The 15513-nt window shown below is 47.8% G+C and overlaps 1 protein-coding gene across 1 annotated transcript in view; it reads right to left on the bottom strand.

The window, feature by feature from the left end:
* Window positions 1–3490: 3490 nt before the first annotated feature.
* Window positions 3491–15513, bottom strand: part of LOC132582321 (calcium-transporting ATPase type 2C member 2-like) — a 51017-nt gene continuing 38994 nt past the window's right edge. Inside the window, exons 21-26 of the mRNA XM_060253855.1 lie at window positions 9409–9477; window positions 9201–9317; window positions 8525–8672; window positions 5820–5915; window positions 4806–4947; window positions 3491–3612 (exon numbers count right to left, since the gene is read on the bottom strand). Coding sequence (XP_060109838.1) covers window positions 3491–3612; window positions 4806–4947; window positions 5820–5915; window positions 8525–8672; window positions 9201–9317; window positions 9409–9477 — 694 coding nt within the window. The remainder of the gene's footprint in view (window positions 3613–4805; window positions 4948–5819; window positions 5916–8524; window positions 8673–9200; window positions 9318–9408; window positions 9478–15513) is intronic.

The following is a 15513-nucleotide window of genomic DNA, read 5'->3' as shown; positions in this document are numbered from 1 at the left end:
GGGCGTGGCTTAATACGCAAAGGATTTCCGGCTACAAAAAAAGCCCGGCTGGACATGAAAACCTGCCTCTTTGTAGGAGCCATATTGGGGACAAGATGTTGACTCCCCGCGTCGGTGGGAGAGCTGAGCAGGCTTGTCTTGCTTCTGGCTTAAGGCTGTCCCTGCCAAACTGAGAACACACAGAGCTTCTTTTTCCACGGGGCCTTGTGTGGGAACCTCCTCCCTCAGTGCTGAGGGTTGCCAACCTCCAGGCGGTGTTTGGGATTACAACTGATCTCCAGGCGACAGAGTTCAGTTCACCTGGAGAAAACAGCCTCTTGGGACAATAGCCTTTATGGCATTTATGCCCTATTGTGAACATCTGAAGCTACCTCCTACTGAATCAGATCCTCGCTCCATCAAAATCAGTCTTGTCTACTCAGACTGGCAGCAGCTCTCCAGGGTCTCAAGCCGAGGTTTTTCACGCCTATTTGCCTGGACCTTTTTTAGTTGGAAATGCCGGGGATTGAACCTGGGACCTTCAGCTTGCCAAGCAGATGCTCTACCACTGAGCCACCGTCTCTGCCCTAACTGGCAGCGGCTCTCCAGGGATCTCAAGCCGAGGTTTTTCACGCCTATTTGCCTGGACCCTTTTTAGTTGGAAATGGTGGGGATTGAACCTGGGACCTTCTGCTTACCAACCAGATGCCCTACCGAGCCACCGTCCCTCCCCTAAAGTTGCTTTCTTCCCACCTCTTCCCCCCCATCTCTTTGCCTTCTTTCCTGACTCGCAACTCTCAAACATCTGATGTTCCTGCCTTGTGGCTCTCAAAAGTCTGATGTTTATTGGCTCTTTTGTTAAGCAAGTTTGGCCACCCCTGGTCTACTCAGACCGGTGGCAGCTCTCCAGGGTTTCAGGTGGGAGTATTTCGTATAACTCGCTTCCCGGTCCTTTCCACTGGAGATGCTGGGGATTGAACCTGGGACCTTCTGTGCGCAAAGCAGAGGCTCTTCCACTGAGCCACAGCTTTCCCCTCCCCAAACCACACCCTCCTCAAGCTTCACCCCCCCCCCAAAAAAAAAACCCACCAGGTACTTCCCAGTCCAGAGATGGCAACCCCCTTGTCTGCATTTTCCCAGCAGCAACTCAACGGCACGGTTAAAGAGTTGTCTGTTTGGACAAAATGCATGCTGGTTTGGCACAGGTTCGTAGCTGCTGTGGGGCCTGGGAGGGATCAGGGCCATCCTTTCCATCCCTCTTCCAACTATATATAGCAGGGGTGGCCAACGGTAGCTCTTCAGATGCTGTCTGGGGCTCATGGGAGTTGTAGGCAAAAAAACATCTGGAGAGCTACCGTTGGCCACCCCTGATATATAGGGTGTTTTTACATTCAGTTTGATCCAGAGTTTTAGAGTCTTCAAATCGCCTGCCACTGCCCCACTTTAATTATTTCTCTTTTACATTCAAGCGTTTCAATTTGACCGGGGGGGGGGAGCAGGGGGGTGGTCTCTGATCAGAGGGCAGCCGGAATACCAGCGCTTAGTTAACACTGCGAAAACAATACAAATTTAAATCACTAGATGAGGCAAGCAATGATATGTAAACATTTCAAGTGCTGTCAGTTCTCGTGCCAATTACTGCACCTTGTGGTGGCTTTTAGAGGAGTCTTTTAAAACGCAGGAAAACTTTTACAATGCAAGTTTGAAACGCCCGTAGAGAAAAGACCAGACCAAAACTAGTCTCGAGAAAAACGCTTTTGCGTCGTCGTCGAAACCCATCTCACTGAAACAAATGTACATGCCTCGAGAAACGACGATGCGAAATGTAAATGCCTCGAGAAACGACGATGCGAAATGTAAATGCCTCGAGAAACGACGATGCGAAATGTAAATGCCTCGAGAAACAACGATGCGAAACAGTTATAAGAACGTTATGTAACGTAAAAGGTGAGTTTACAATGCGGAGATAGAGAGTCGCAAAGTGCCAGTGTAAAAACACCCTATTGTGCTCAATTTTATCAGCATCTCAGCTTCAAATGCTCGTTACATTACAATTGCAATCATAAAACCTGACCCCCCCATCCTACTTTTTAAATGTTTTTCTGCTATGGGGACACAGCAGCATGATGAAGATTTCCATCCATCTGCTTTATACGTTTGGGTTGTTTTCCCATTTTTTGCGGAGGAGAAAATATCAGGAAGTTTGTCCAATCTTAAGAGTTCAGCAACGTTCTGCTTTAGATGGCCATCTGACAGCGAAGATCCTGTGAATTTAGGGGGAGGCGTTTGTGGGTTTCCTGCATTGTGCAGGGGGTTGGACTAGATGGCCCTGGAGGTCCCTTCCAACTCTAGGATTCTATTAGGAAGAACTTCCTGACCGTTAGAGCGGTTCCTCGGTGGAATAGGCTTCCACGGGAGCTGGTGGGCTCTCCTTCCTTGGAGGTTTTTCAACAGAGGCTAGATGGCTGTCTGACAGCGATGAAGATCCTGTGAATTTGGGGTCGGTGTTTGTGGGTTTCCTGCATTGTGCAGGGGGTTGGACTAGATGGCCCTGGAGGTCCCTTCCAACTCTAGGATTCTATTAGGAAGAACTTCCTGACCGTTAGAGCGGTTCCTCGGTGGAACAGGCTTCCACAGGAGCTGATGGGCTCTCCTTCCTTGGAGGTTTTTCAACAGAGGCTAGATGGCCATCTGACAGCGATGAAGATCCTGTGAATTTGGGGTACGTATTTGTGTGCAGGGGGTCAGACAGACAAGATGACCCTGGAGGTCCCTTCCAACTCTATGATTCTATGGGCCCTCCGTTGGAGGACTCCCAATCTGTCCCCTTTGCTCACTGCCACTCTGAACGAGTAGTAGCATTGTTGCTGGCCTTTTCGCTTTTCTCTCTCCCCTTCCCTAACACACCTTGCAGAGCAAAACGGGGGGGGGGGGAGTCAAGAGGTCTCTGTCTCTCTAAGAGAGGGGCACATAAGAAAGGGGTGGGGGGAGCAGAGCTGCTGTGACTGCCCAGGCACAAAGGGGCGGGGGGGGGCTAGCTTGTGGAACTCAAGGCAGCTTACAAAGCTAAGAGCCCTGGGCTGCCAAACCGGGTGGCCCCCCCACTCCTCCCAAACAACAAATCCCGCCGTGGGTCCCCTCCAAACATGAAATCCTGGTTTGGCATCTTTCATACGCCATCTTTAAAAAGAGACACGTTTTATTAACAAAAAGGTGCGTTGCAGTTAAAATAAATAAATGGATGGAGACGGTGCCCCGCTTTCTCTTTCCAGGTGACCCGCTCCTTTGTCTTCCAGGAGATGACAGTTTGTGGCTCAGGAATGCCCTTCATGGCCGGTTTTAATTGCTCCATGGTGCAACGAAGACACTGTCGGTCTGCAGTCATTTGAAAGGGATCAGAAATGCGAAAAAAGGAATAGTAGGTTGGACAGGTCCCACGTGAATCCTGCAACCGTGCAGTTTCACTGAAATCGCGTCCCAAACGTAGCAGAAGTGGGACGGGGTGCGTCGGTCACACGGCCGCTTCTTGTGGGCCCTTGTCTGCCTTTCTTCGGCAGCAAAACTTCTCACACACTTTGATGAGTTCCGAGAGGATGAAAACGTTGGAGGCCAAGCCGGTGAGGAACAACAGGTCTGCCCAGGAGGGAGAGGAGAGTAAGAAGCCATGGTCATTGCAGGGAAGAAGGATTTGTTGTGTGCCTGGATGCATTGTTACTGCAAACTAGCATCAATAGTGTTCCCTGATTTATCTGCCCTGTGCATCTTGGTGTCCCAGCCCATAAACAGCAAGTGATAAGAACATAAGAGAAGCCATGTTGGATCAGGCCAACGGCCCATCCAGTCCAACACTGTATCACACAGTGGCCAATAATTTTTATATATATATATATATATATATATATATATATATATATATATATATATATATATATATATATATATATATATATATATATATATATATATATATACACACACACACACACTGTGGCTAATAGCCACTGATGGACCTCTGCTCCATATTTTTATCTAACCCCCCTCTTGAAGCTGGCTATCCCTGTAGCCGCCACCACCTCCTGCGGCAGTGAATTCCACATGTTAATCACCCTTTGGGTGAAGAAGTACCTCCTTTTATCCGTTCTAACCCGACTGCTCAGCAATTTCATCGAATGCCCACGAGTTCTTGTATTGTGAGAAAGGGAGAAAAGGACTTCTTTCTCTACCTTCTCCATCCCATGCATAATCTTGTAAACCTCTATCATGTCACCCCGCAGTCAACGTTTCTCCAAGCTAAAGAGCCCCAAGCGTTTTAACCTTTCTTCATAGGGAAAGTGTTCCAAGCCTGTAATCATTCTAGTTGCCCTTTTCTGCACTTTTTCCAATGTTATAATATCCTTTTTGAGGTGCGATGACCAGACTTGCACACAGTATTCCAAATGAGACCGCACCATTGATTTATACAGGGGCATTATGATACTGTATAAATCAATGGTGCGGTCTCATTTGGAATACTGTGTGTGATATATAATATGCTTTTCGGTCTCCAATAGTTATTGCTGCTAGCTGTCACACCCACCCTGCAAATTCCTGAACAACTTAAATCCCGTCCACCACACGTTACAGCAAATGCGCATACATCCTACATGCATGTGTTTGTGTGTACATCTCTTTATAAGAAAGAGCGGATGTGTGTTCACTTTATAAATGAAATAGGGGACCAGTTCTGGGACATTCAGCTGTACATTTAAGAATTTAAATCCTCAAATTGCCACCCTCAGCTCTGATTTTAACTGTCCGTTTGCTTATTATCCCCTTCCCCCACTTACCCAGTGCCCCTAAATTCTCCGTCTGGAAGATCTTCTGCAAAGGGGGTACGTAAATGACAGCCATCTGGCCCAAAATAGATCCCAGCACAGAATACAAGAACATGCGGTTGCGGAAAACACCGATCTCCATGATCAGTTTCGTCTGGGGAAGAAGAAAAAGAGCAGAGGGAAATGAAACCACTTTCTTCAATGCCAGCTCAACCTGTCCCTCTTAAAGATCTTTATTAATAGGAAAGGGAAAGGAAAGGTCCCCTGTGCAAGCACCAGTCGTTTCCGACTCTGGGGTGATGTTGTTTTCACGGCAGGCTTTTTATGGGGTGGTTTACCATTGCCTTCCACAGTCATCTACGCTTTCCCCCCAGCTAGCTGGGGACTCCTTTTACCAACCTCAGAAGGATGGAAGGCTGAGTCAACCTGGAGCTGGCTACCTGAACCCAGCTTCCACTGGGATTGAACTCAGGTCGTGAGCAGAGGGCTCCGACTGCAGTACTGCAGCTTTACCACTTTGCGCCATGGGGCTCCTTCAATGTAGATAGGGAAGGAAAGGTCCCCTGTGCAAGCACCAGTCGTTTCCGACTCTGTGATGATGTTGCTTTCACAACGTTTTTACGGGATGGTTTGCCATTACCTTCTTCAGTCTTTTACACTTCCCCCTCCCCAGCAAGCTGGGTACTCATTTTACCAACCTCGGAGGGATGGAAGGCTGAGTCAACCTGGAGCTGGCTACCTGAACCCAGCTTCCACTGAGATCAAACTCAGATCGTGAGCAAAGGGCTCCGACTGCAGTACAGCAGCTTTACCACTTTGTGCCATGGGGCTCCTTCAATGTAGATAGGGAAGGAAAGGTCCCCTGTGCAAGCACCAGTCATTTCCGACTCTGTGATGATGTTGCTTTCACAACGTTTTCACGGCAGACTTTTTACGGGATGGTTTGCCATTGCCTTCCCCAGTCATCTACACTTTCTTTATTAATAGGAAAGGAGTAAAACCTACTTAAGACAACCTCTGTCTCACCTGCGAACGACACGTCAGGGCGTTGAAGAGGTCAAAAAACACGAAGCAGGTGAAAGTCATCGTCGTAGTTCTTGGTGTTATGCCGCTCTTGGGGATCTGACAGAGAGAGAGAGAGAGAGTCAGTTTAGGCTTTGGAGAATAAGTGAAGTCAGCCCTCCGGTCTCACAATAACCCTCTTGTCTATAAAGTCACAGATAACCCGGCCTCTCTTTTACAGAAAACTCAGCAATGTCAAGGAGCATGCATGGCCTTAAATAGGGTGCCAGATGGCAGAGAGGCTGTAGGAATACTGACTGTAGGGTGAGGGAGAAAGGAAGGTATGTTTTGCAACTGATTTCCACTCCCTGCAGTGTTGAGGAAGAACACTGTTGCTAGGTTTGGAAAGGGCATTAAAAGAGGAGGGCTGCGCAGCTGACTACCTTTCCTACCAAGGCTATGTTTATACGTTCCAGAAGACACACACCAGTTACTTCACAGTCAATGACCCACGTAGCACTGGAACAAGACTGCAACATTAAAGTGTATGTTGGACACTCTGTGTGGCTTCACCCAAGGAATTAGGAGCAGAACTAGATGTGGGGAGAGATACGTGGATGCTGCTGAAAAGGGCGTCTCTGCGGTTCCTCTTTTTCTTCCAGGAACCTTAAAAGGTAAAGGTAATCCACTGTGCAAACACCAAGTCGCTACCAACCCATGCGGTGATACCACATCGCATGTTTTCTTGGCAGACTTTTTATGGGGCATAATCTACACTTTCTCCCCAGCAAGCTGGGTACTCATCTTACCGACCTCAGAAGGATGGAAGACTGAGTCAACCTTGAGCCGGCTACCTGAACCCAGCTTCCGCCGGGATCGAACTCAGGTGGTGAGCAGAGCTTAGGGCTGCAGTGCTGCAGCTTTACCACTCTGCGCCACGGGGCTCCTTCCAGCCAGGGACATTGGTCCTACAAAATCTATGAGGTCATGTTAATGGATTGCAAGTCTTCCCACCCTTACGAGGAAACTCACGTTATGTTGGAATTCTGGTCACGAACCGGGTAGCAAGCGTCAGGACAAAAAGAGAACGATAAGACTCAGAGCTGCTGTTTTCAGCGGTAGCCTTGCGTCTCTTATCACATCTAGTTCAGGCCTAAAGGAGGAGTGTGACACAGAGCTCAGTCACCCCAACAGGAAAAACACCAATTGGCAACGAACTTTATTACCCATGGCGCAGAGTGGTAAAGCAGCAGTACTGCAGTACTGTGATCTGAACTGTCTGCTCACGACCTGAGTTCTATCCCAGCGAAAGCTGGTTCAGGTAGCCGGCCCAAGGTTGACTCAGCCTTCCATCCTTCCGAGGTCGGTCAAAGGAGTCCCCAGCTTGCTGGGGGGAAAGTGTAAAAGACTGGGGAAGGCAATGGCAAACCACCCCGTAAGAAGTCTGCCGTGAAAACGTTGTGAAAGCAACGTCACCCCAGAGTCGGAAACGACTGGTGCTTGCACGGGGGACCTTTCCTTTTCCTTTCCTTTCCTTTATTACCTTTTATGTCTATCCAGACCAAATGCCCAAGCCACACTGTTTTATCACGTGACCACAGTTTGCACTCTTAAACAACAAACTGCGTGTATTTCAGCCCACAGTACCTGATCCCCCTCGCCTGATGAAGCGTGCTTAGACAGCACACGAAAGCTGACGTTCTCAATAAAACGTGGTGGGTCTTAAAGCTGCAACTTGACTCCTGCTTTGTTCAACTGTTTCAGACCAACACGGCTGCCCTCTTGGATCTATCCCCAAAAGGAAGTTTCCTTTACCAGTTTTAAATCCAATCATGATGAAGACAAGACTGTGCAAGGAAGGTGGGGGAAAATGTAAGTAAAAGGGGGGGGGGGGGGAAATCCGCCTGCAGTTTTGGTCCTCACCCTGCAGTTTTGAAAGCATTTGGCTACCACCAGGGCTTTTTTTGTAGCAGGAACTCCTTTGCATATTAGGCCCCACCCCCCTGATGTAGCCAATCCTCCAAGAGCTTGCAGTAGGTCCTGTACAAAGAGCCCTGTAAGGAATTCTAGCAGGACCTCCTTTGCATATTAGGCCCCACACCCCTGATGTAGCCAATCCTCCAAGAGCTTGCAGTATGTCCTGTAAGAAGAGCCCTGTAAGGAATTCTAGCAGGACCTCCTTTGCATATTAGGCCCCACCCCCCTGATGTAGCCAATCCTCCAAGAGCTTGCAGTAGGTCCTGTAAGAAGAGCCCTGTAAGGAATTCTAGCAGGACCTCCTTTGCATATTAGGCCCCACCCCCCTGATGTAGCCAATCCTCCAAGAGCTTGCAGTATGTCCTGTAAGAAGAGCCCTGTAAGGAATTCTAGCAGGACCTCCTTTGCATATTAGGCCCCACCCCCCTGATGTAGCCAGTCCTCCAAGAGCTTGCAGTAGGTCCTGTAAGAAGAGCCCTGTAAGGAATTCTAGCAGGACCTCCTTTGCATATTAGGCTACACCCCCCTGATGTAGCCAATCCTCCAAGAGCTTGCAGTAGGTCCTGTAAGAAGAGCCCTGTAAGCTCCTGGAGGATTGGCTACATCATGGGGGTGTAGCCTGATATGCAAAGGAGGTCCTGCTACAAAAAAGCCCTGGCTATTACTGATATATTGCAGGAATGACAGCAAAGGATCTCGCAGAAGTGTGTTCTGAAGTGTTCTCCTGGCTATGGTGCCTCTCTCTTCCTCACCTCCTTCCAAAACACAAAGAGGGTCCCACTGATGATGACGGCGGCTGACAACAAGATCTTTAGAATCAGGGACTTGCTGAGAATCGTATCCGTGACGTTCCTGGGAGGATGTTTGATGGCGTCTTTGTCAACTGGCTCGACGCCCAAACTGTTTCCAGAGAAAGGCACATGGTTTCGTTAGAGCAGATGAAGGAGCATTTGAGAGCCAGTGCGGCAGAGTGGTTAAGAGTGCTGAGAGACCCGAGTTCGAATCTCTACTGGTACCATCAGGGGTGGGATTCTAGCAGGAGCTCCTTTGCATATTGGGCCACACGCCCCCCTGATGTAGCCAATCCTCCAAGAGCTTACAAGGTTTTTATGTAAGCTCTAGGAGGATTGGCTACATCAGGGGGTGTGGCCTAACAGTCAAAGGAGCTCCTGCTAGAACTCCACCCCTGGGTACCATGGAAGCCTGAACTGTAAAATATCCAGATTTGGAGATGTCGTATCTGCCTCTGGGATAGAAGTGGGCTCTGGGCAGAAGTATGTGGGTTAAATATCAATGCTACAATTTGCATTTGACACCCAACACCAGCAAAAACAAGAGTCTGAAATCAATATCTCATGTTTTCTTTTTCAAAAGGGAGTGACGGGATTCGAAAGGCTTTGAGTGCCAACTCTTTACCTCCTTTCTTACCTCTGAGCTGGAGGCCCATCCATGATAATATTGATCCATAAGATCTGCATAGCATTGAGCGGGTTGGGCAAATTGAAGACTGTTGACAGAGCAATTAAGCTCAGCGCTGAAATGCTCCTGTCGAGAATGCAAAAGAGGACATGTTTGTGAGTATTCCCTGGCCTTGAAATTGGCTTATTCTGATGGGTCAAACCCCAAGGCTACTTACGTGCTGAGCTGGAAACGGACAAAATTTTTGATGTTGTAAAATATTCCTTTCCCTTCCTCGATTGCATTCCTGTTGGGAAAGAAGTGGCATTTTATATCTATATATATATCTCTATTTCTGCATCTCTCTCCCCATCTATCACACACAAAAGATTGTAGATGTAGGTTTCTACCAATCATTAAGGAAGGAGGAGATTGGATTTATCCCCTGGCTTTGTCTCAGAGCAGTTTACAATCTCCTTCCCTTCTGTTCCCCACAACAGACACCCTGTGAGGTAGGTGGGGCTGAGAGAGGTCTTTCAAGAACTCCTGAGAGAACAGCTCTGAGAGAACTGTGACTGATCCAAGGTCACCCAGCAGCTGCATGTGGTGAGTAGGGAATCAAATCCAGTTCTCCAGAATAGAGTCTGCCACTCTTAATTACTACATAAAACTAGCTCTACACCAAAAGACCTTCATCTGCCCAAGACATGCGAGAGCTGCCACCAATCATAATAGATAACAAAGAGCTAGATAAACCAATGATCCCATTTAGTAGAGGCTAGATTCCTAAGTTTATGGCAGGGGTGGCCAAACTGTGGCGCAGGGTCCACACGTGGCTCTTTCACACATATTGTGTGGCTCTTGAAGCCCCCACCACCCCATCTGCCAATCTGGAGAAGGCATTTCTCTCTTTAAATCACCTCTCCAAGCCAAGCCAGCTGGTGGCTTGGGGAATGCATTTACAGTTGCTTTCTTTCCACCTCTTCATCCCTCCCTCCATTTGCCTTCCTTCCTTCCTGCTCTCAAACATCTGATGTTTATGTCTTGTGGCTCTCAAATATCTCATGTTCATGCCTTGCGGCTCTCAAACATCCGACATTTATTCTATGCTGCTCTTACATTATGCAAGTTTGGCCACCCCTGGTTTATAGGAACTTATCAGAGGACGGGTACTGGATTTCCATTGAAGATACTGGCAATTCCGAATAGTATGAAAAAACAAAGAATTTGTTTCAAGGAAGAAGTTCCTTGCGATGAAGCTGTTGGTTATGGTTGCCAGCCTTCAGGTGGGGTCTGAAGAGCTGCCCTCAGCCCGTTAGGGGAGGGCAGGATATAAATTTGATAAAATGAATAAATAAAAATCTCCCAGAATTACACCTCATCTCCTGGTGATCCATTCCACTGGAGAAAATGGCCGCCTCAGAGAGCAGACTGAGGCATCACTTCCTTTCTGAACTCCTTCCTTTCCCCAAACTCAGCCCCCAAATCGCAAGGGATTTCCCAACCTGGACTTGGCAACCTGACATTTCACTTCTCCAGCCTGTTTTGTGGAAAGTACAGTTTAGGGTTGCCAAGTCCAATTCAAGAAATATCTGGGGACTTTGGGGGTGGAGCCAGGAGACTTTGGGGGTGGAGCCAGGAGACATTAGGGGTGGAGCCAAGATCAAGGCTGTAACAAGCATAATTGAACTCTAAGGGAGTTCTGGCCCTCACATTTAAAGGGACGGCACACCTTTTCAATGCCTTCCTTCCATAGGAAATAATGAAGGATAAGGGCACCTTCTTTTGGGGCTCAGAATTGGACCCCCTGGTCCAATCTTTTTGAAACTTGGGGGGTATTTTAGGGAGAGGCACTAGATGCTATACTGAAAATTTGGTGCCTCTACCCCAAAAAACAGCCTCCTCAGAGCCCCAGATACCCACGGATCAATTCTCCATGATTTTCTATGGGAATAAATCTCCATAGGGAATAATAGAGTTCCCAGCAGACATTTCCTTCCCCTCCCCCCGCTTTCTGACGACCCTGAAGCGGGGGAAGGGTCTCCAAACCGGGGGATCCCCTGCCCCCACCTGGGGATTGGCAACCCTAGCACAGTTTTGTGCCCTTGGAACTGAGCCCCCAGAAGGGCCGCTGTGATCTAGAGCGGGGCACGGTGTGAAACGGTAACATCTGATAAGGTGCTACGGTTTAATTTTAGCACAGACACCTGTCTGTGGGTAAGAGACGGATGCAACCTGCCAACGCAATCTGCCCCAAAACTAAAAAAAACCCCATGAATGTAATAACTAATGAACTCTATTAGAATTTATATACTTTGGGGGGAAAAAGTCATGAAAATAAAGTACAATATGCGTAGTCATTCAAGAACAAAATCAGTAGCACATGCTAGACTCAATCTATTGTAGTTCAACTAGTAATGTTCCAATCTCATTTAAAGTGCTGATCTTCTGAAGTCATAGAATCATAGAACAAACCATAGAGTTGGAAGGGACCCCCAGGGTCATCTAGTCTGACTGCCTGCACGATGCAGGAAATCCCCACGTTTTTGTTGTTCAGTCGCACGGTCGAGTCCGACTCTTTGCAACCCCATGGACCAAGTCACACCAGGCCCTCCTGTCTTCCACCATCTTCCGAAGCTCGCTCAGATCAATGTTAGTTACATCAGTAACACTGTCCAGTCAGTACTCCCCTTAAATTTACAGGATCAGCATTACTGTCAGATTAAAAATCTCCAAGGAAGGAGAGCCCACCACCTCCCAAGGAAGCCTGTTCCACTGAGGAACTGCTCTAACTGTCAGGGAGTTCTTCCTTACGTTGAGCCGGAAACTCTTTCGATTTAATTCCTTTCAAGTCCAAAAAAGTGTTACAATAAACGTTGGTTTTTTTTTCTAGTTCTGTATTTGTCTTTGTTATCACAAAGGGATGGGCTGAATGTACTGAAGCCTCGGAGGACTGCTATGACCCTGTGGCATTCTACACACAAACTGTGGTTAATAGCCACTGATGGACCTCTGCTCCATATTTTTATCTAACCCCCTCTTGAAGGTGGCTATGCTTGTGGCCGCCACCACCTCCTGTGGCAGTGAATTCCACATGTTAATCACCCTTTGGGTGAAGTACTTCCCTTTTATCCGTTTTAACCTGTCTGCTCAGCAATTTCATTGAATGCCCACAAGTTCTTGTATTGCGAGAAAGGGAGAAAAGGACTTCTTTCTCTACTTTCTCCATCCCATGCATTATCTTGTAAACCTCTATCATGTCACCCTGCAGTTGACGTTTCTCCAAGCTAAAGAGCCCCGAGCGTTTCAACCTTTCTTCATAGGGAAAGTGTTCCAGCCCTTTAATCATTCTAGTTGCCCTTTTCTGCACTTTCTCCAATGCTATAATATCCTTTTTGAGGTGCGCCGACCAAAATTGCACACAGTATTCCAAATGAGACCGCACCATCGATTTATACAGATATTGTCGGGCCGGGCCAGGCTGTGTCGGGCTGGACCATGTGTGCCCCTATTTAAGATTAGGTAGCAGAGATATGAACTTTGAAAAGGACACAAACACGACTAAAGATTTTTTTTTAAAAAAAACCCTTTAAAATAAAACATGCTTAAAACATGAGCACTTGTTGGTCTTAAAGGTGCTTTCATTGTTTTCCTCCCATGGGATCCAGGGGACTGAGCAAAGGAAGCTCTGGCTCTTTCCCTCCCTCCCCAGAGGACCAGGAGGGGGAGGAGCCTCAGCCAATGGAAAAAATAGAGGCTTTGCTTTGTAGCTTCTGTGCAACCGAGCAAGCCTTGCAAAGGAAGCTGAAATGCAGAAGGAAGCAAGAGAGAGGGAGAAGGAAGCAGACAATTCGGCCCCTCTTCCGCATGTTTGACACCCCTACTCTAGAAGGTCAACCTAGGGTAGAGAGGCCTTCCTCTGATGTTGCCTCCTGGTGAAAGAGGCATACTGCCTCTGAAAGTGGAGTTTTCCTTTAGCCACAATGGCGAGTAGCCACTCCATGAAACTGTCTAATCTTCCATGGATTTATCTAATCCCCCTTTACAGCCATCTACCCCTGTGGCCCTCACGGCATCCTCTGGCAGCAAAGTCCACATTTGAATCCCTCCGTGTGTCCTGAATCTACTGCCCATCAGCTTTACTGAATGCCCATGAATTCTATCATCTAGTAATTAAAAGAGCCCTGTGGTGGAGAGTGGTGAAGCTGCAGTATTGCGGTTCAAGCTCCGCTCACGACCTGAGTTCGATCCCGGCAGAAGCTGGGTTCAGGTAGCCGGTTCAAGGTCGACTCAGCCTTCCATCCTTCCGAGGTCGGTCAAATGAATACCCAACTTGCTGAGGGGAAAGTGGAGATGACTGGGGAAGGCAAGGGCAAACCACCCCGTAAAAAAGTCTAGTGAAAGCTTTCTGATGCGATGTCACCCCAGAGTCGGAAATGACTGGTGCTTGCACAGGGGACGACCTTTACCTTTAATTAAAACCTGTGGTTTAAAAACAGGCTTTTAAAAAGCAATTAAAAGTCACTTCCAATATCTCATTTCACAAGAAGTTATTCCAGATGTAGTTAATGACTTTTCCTTGTGGAAGTGTTTATATTTTGGAGTTCAAAAATGCAGGAATTATTTTCATTCCTTATTTCTAAATTTAAATGAATTTCTTGTTCATTTTGTCTCATATTATTATTTGTAATTTTTTTTTTGGAGGGGGAGTTATCTGCAATATGTAATATGTCATTTTATATTGCATCAGTTCTTCGTCTCATATCTGTACTCTATGTATATTTTGTAAAATTATAATAAAATGTATTTGTAAAGGGTGGGGGAGTCACTTCCTATGGATGTGAATGGAGAAGAAGACCTCAGATTTATACCCCGCCCTTTTCTCTGAATCAGAGTCTCAGAGTGGCTTACAATCTCCTTTATCTTATTCCCCCCCACAACAGACACCCCGTGAGGTGGGTGGGGCTGAGAGGGTTCTCACAACAGCTGCCCTTTCATGGACAACTCCTACAAGAGCTGTGGCTGACCCAAGGCCATTCCAACAGTTGCAAGTGGAGGAGCGCGGAATCAAACCAGATAAGAGTCCGCACACTTAACCACTACACCAAACTGGCTCTTTCAACCACCCTTTCAAGGACAACCTCTGCCAGAGCTATGGCTGACCCAAGGCCATTCCAGCAGCTGCAAGTGGAGGAGTGGGGAATCAAACCAGGTTCTCCCAGGTAAGAGTCCGCACACTTAACCACTACACCAAACTGGCTTTCAACCACCCTTTCATGGACAATTCCTACGAGAGCTGTGGCTGACCCAAGGCCATTCCAACAGTTGCAAGTGGAGGAGCGCGGAATCAAACCATATAAGAGTCCACACACTTCACCACTACACCAAACTGGCTCTTTCAACCACCCTTTCAAGGACAACCTCTGCCAGAGCTCTGGCTGACCCAAGGCCATTCCAGCAGCTGCAAGTGGAGGAGTGGGGAATCAAACCAGGTTCTCCCAGGTAAGAGTCCGCACACTTAACCACTACACCAAACTGGCTTTCAATGACCCTTTCATGGACAACTCCTACGAGAGCTGTGGCTGACCCAAGGCCATTCCAACAGTTGCAAGTGGAGGAACGCGGAATCAAACCAGATAAGAGTCCACACACTTCACCACTACACCAAACTGGCTCTTTCAACCACCCTTTCAAGGACAACCTCTGCCAGAGCTATGGCTGACCCAAGGCCATTCCAGCAGCTGCAAGTGGAGGAGTGGGGAATCAAACCCAGTTCTCCCAGGTAAGAGTCCGCACACTTAACCATTACACCAAACTGGGCTCTTTCAGCCACCCTTTCATGGACAACTCCTACGAGAGCTGTGGCTGACCCAAGGCCATTCCAACAGTTGCAAATAGAGGAACACGAAATCAAACCAGATAAGAGTCCGCACACTTCACCACTACACCAAACTGGCTCTTTCAACCACCCTTTCAAGGACAACCTCTGCCAGAGCTATGGCTGACCCAAGGCCATTCTAGCAGCTGCAAGTGGAGGAGTGGGGAATCAAACCAGGTTCTCCCAGGTAAGAGTCCGCACACTTAACCGCTACACCAAACTGGCTCTTTCAGCCACCCTTTCATGGACAACTCCTACGAGAGCTGTGGCTGACCCAAGGCCATCCCAACAGTTGCAAGTAGAGGAGCGCGGAATCAAACCAGATGAGAGTCCGCACACTTAACCACTACACCAAACTGGTCATAGGGCGTAATGCTTCTCCATACTCAAAATGGCGCGTCAGGAATGCCACACATGGTAGAAAGCCCTGGGATCGGCGAGTCTTCAAATCCTTTTGAGTCCAAC

This window comes from Heteronotia binoei, chromosome 14 (genome assembly GCF_032191835.1).
Source record: "Heteronotia binoei isolate CCM8104 ecotype False Entrance Well chromosome 14, APGP_CSIRO_Hbin_v1, whole genome shotgun sequence".
In the NCBI taxonomy this organism is placed as follows: domain Eukaryota; kingdom Metazoa; phylum Chordata; class Lepidosauria; order Squamata; family Gekkonidae; genus Heteronotia; species Heteronotia binoei.
Note: the sequence above shows the minus strand (reverse complement) of the source record. Positions and strands in the feature narration are given on the sequence as shown.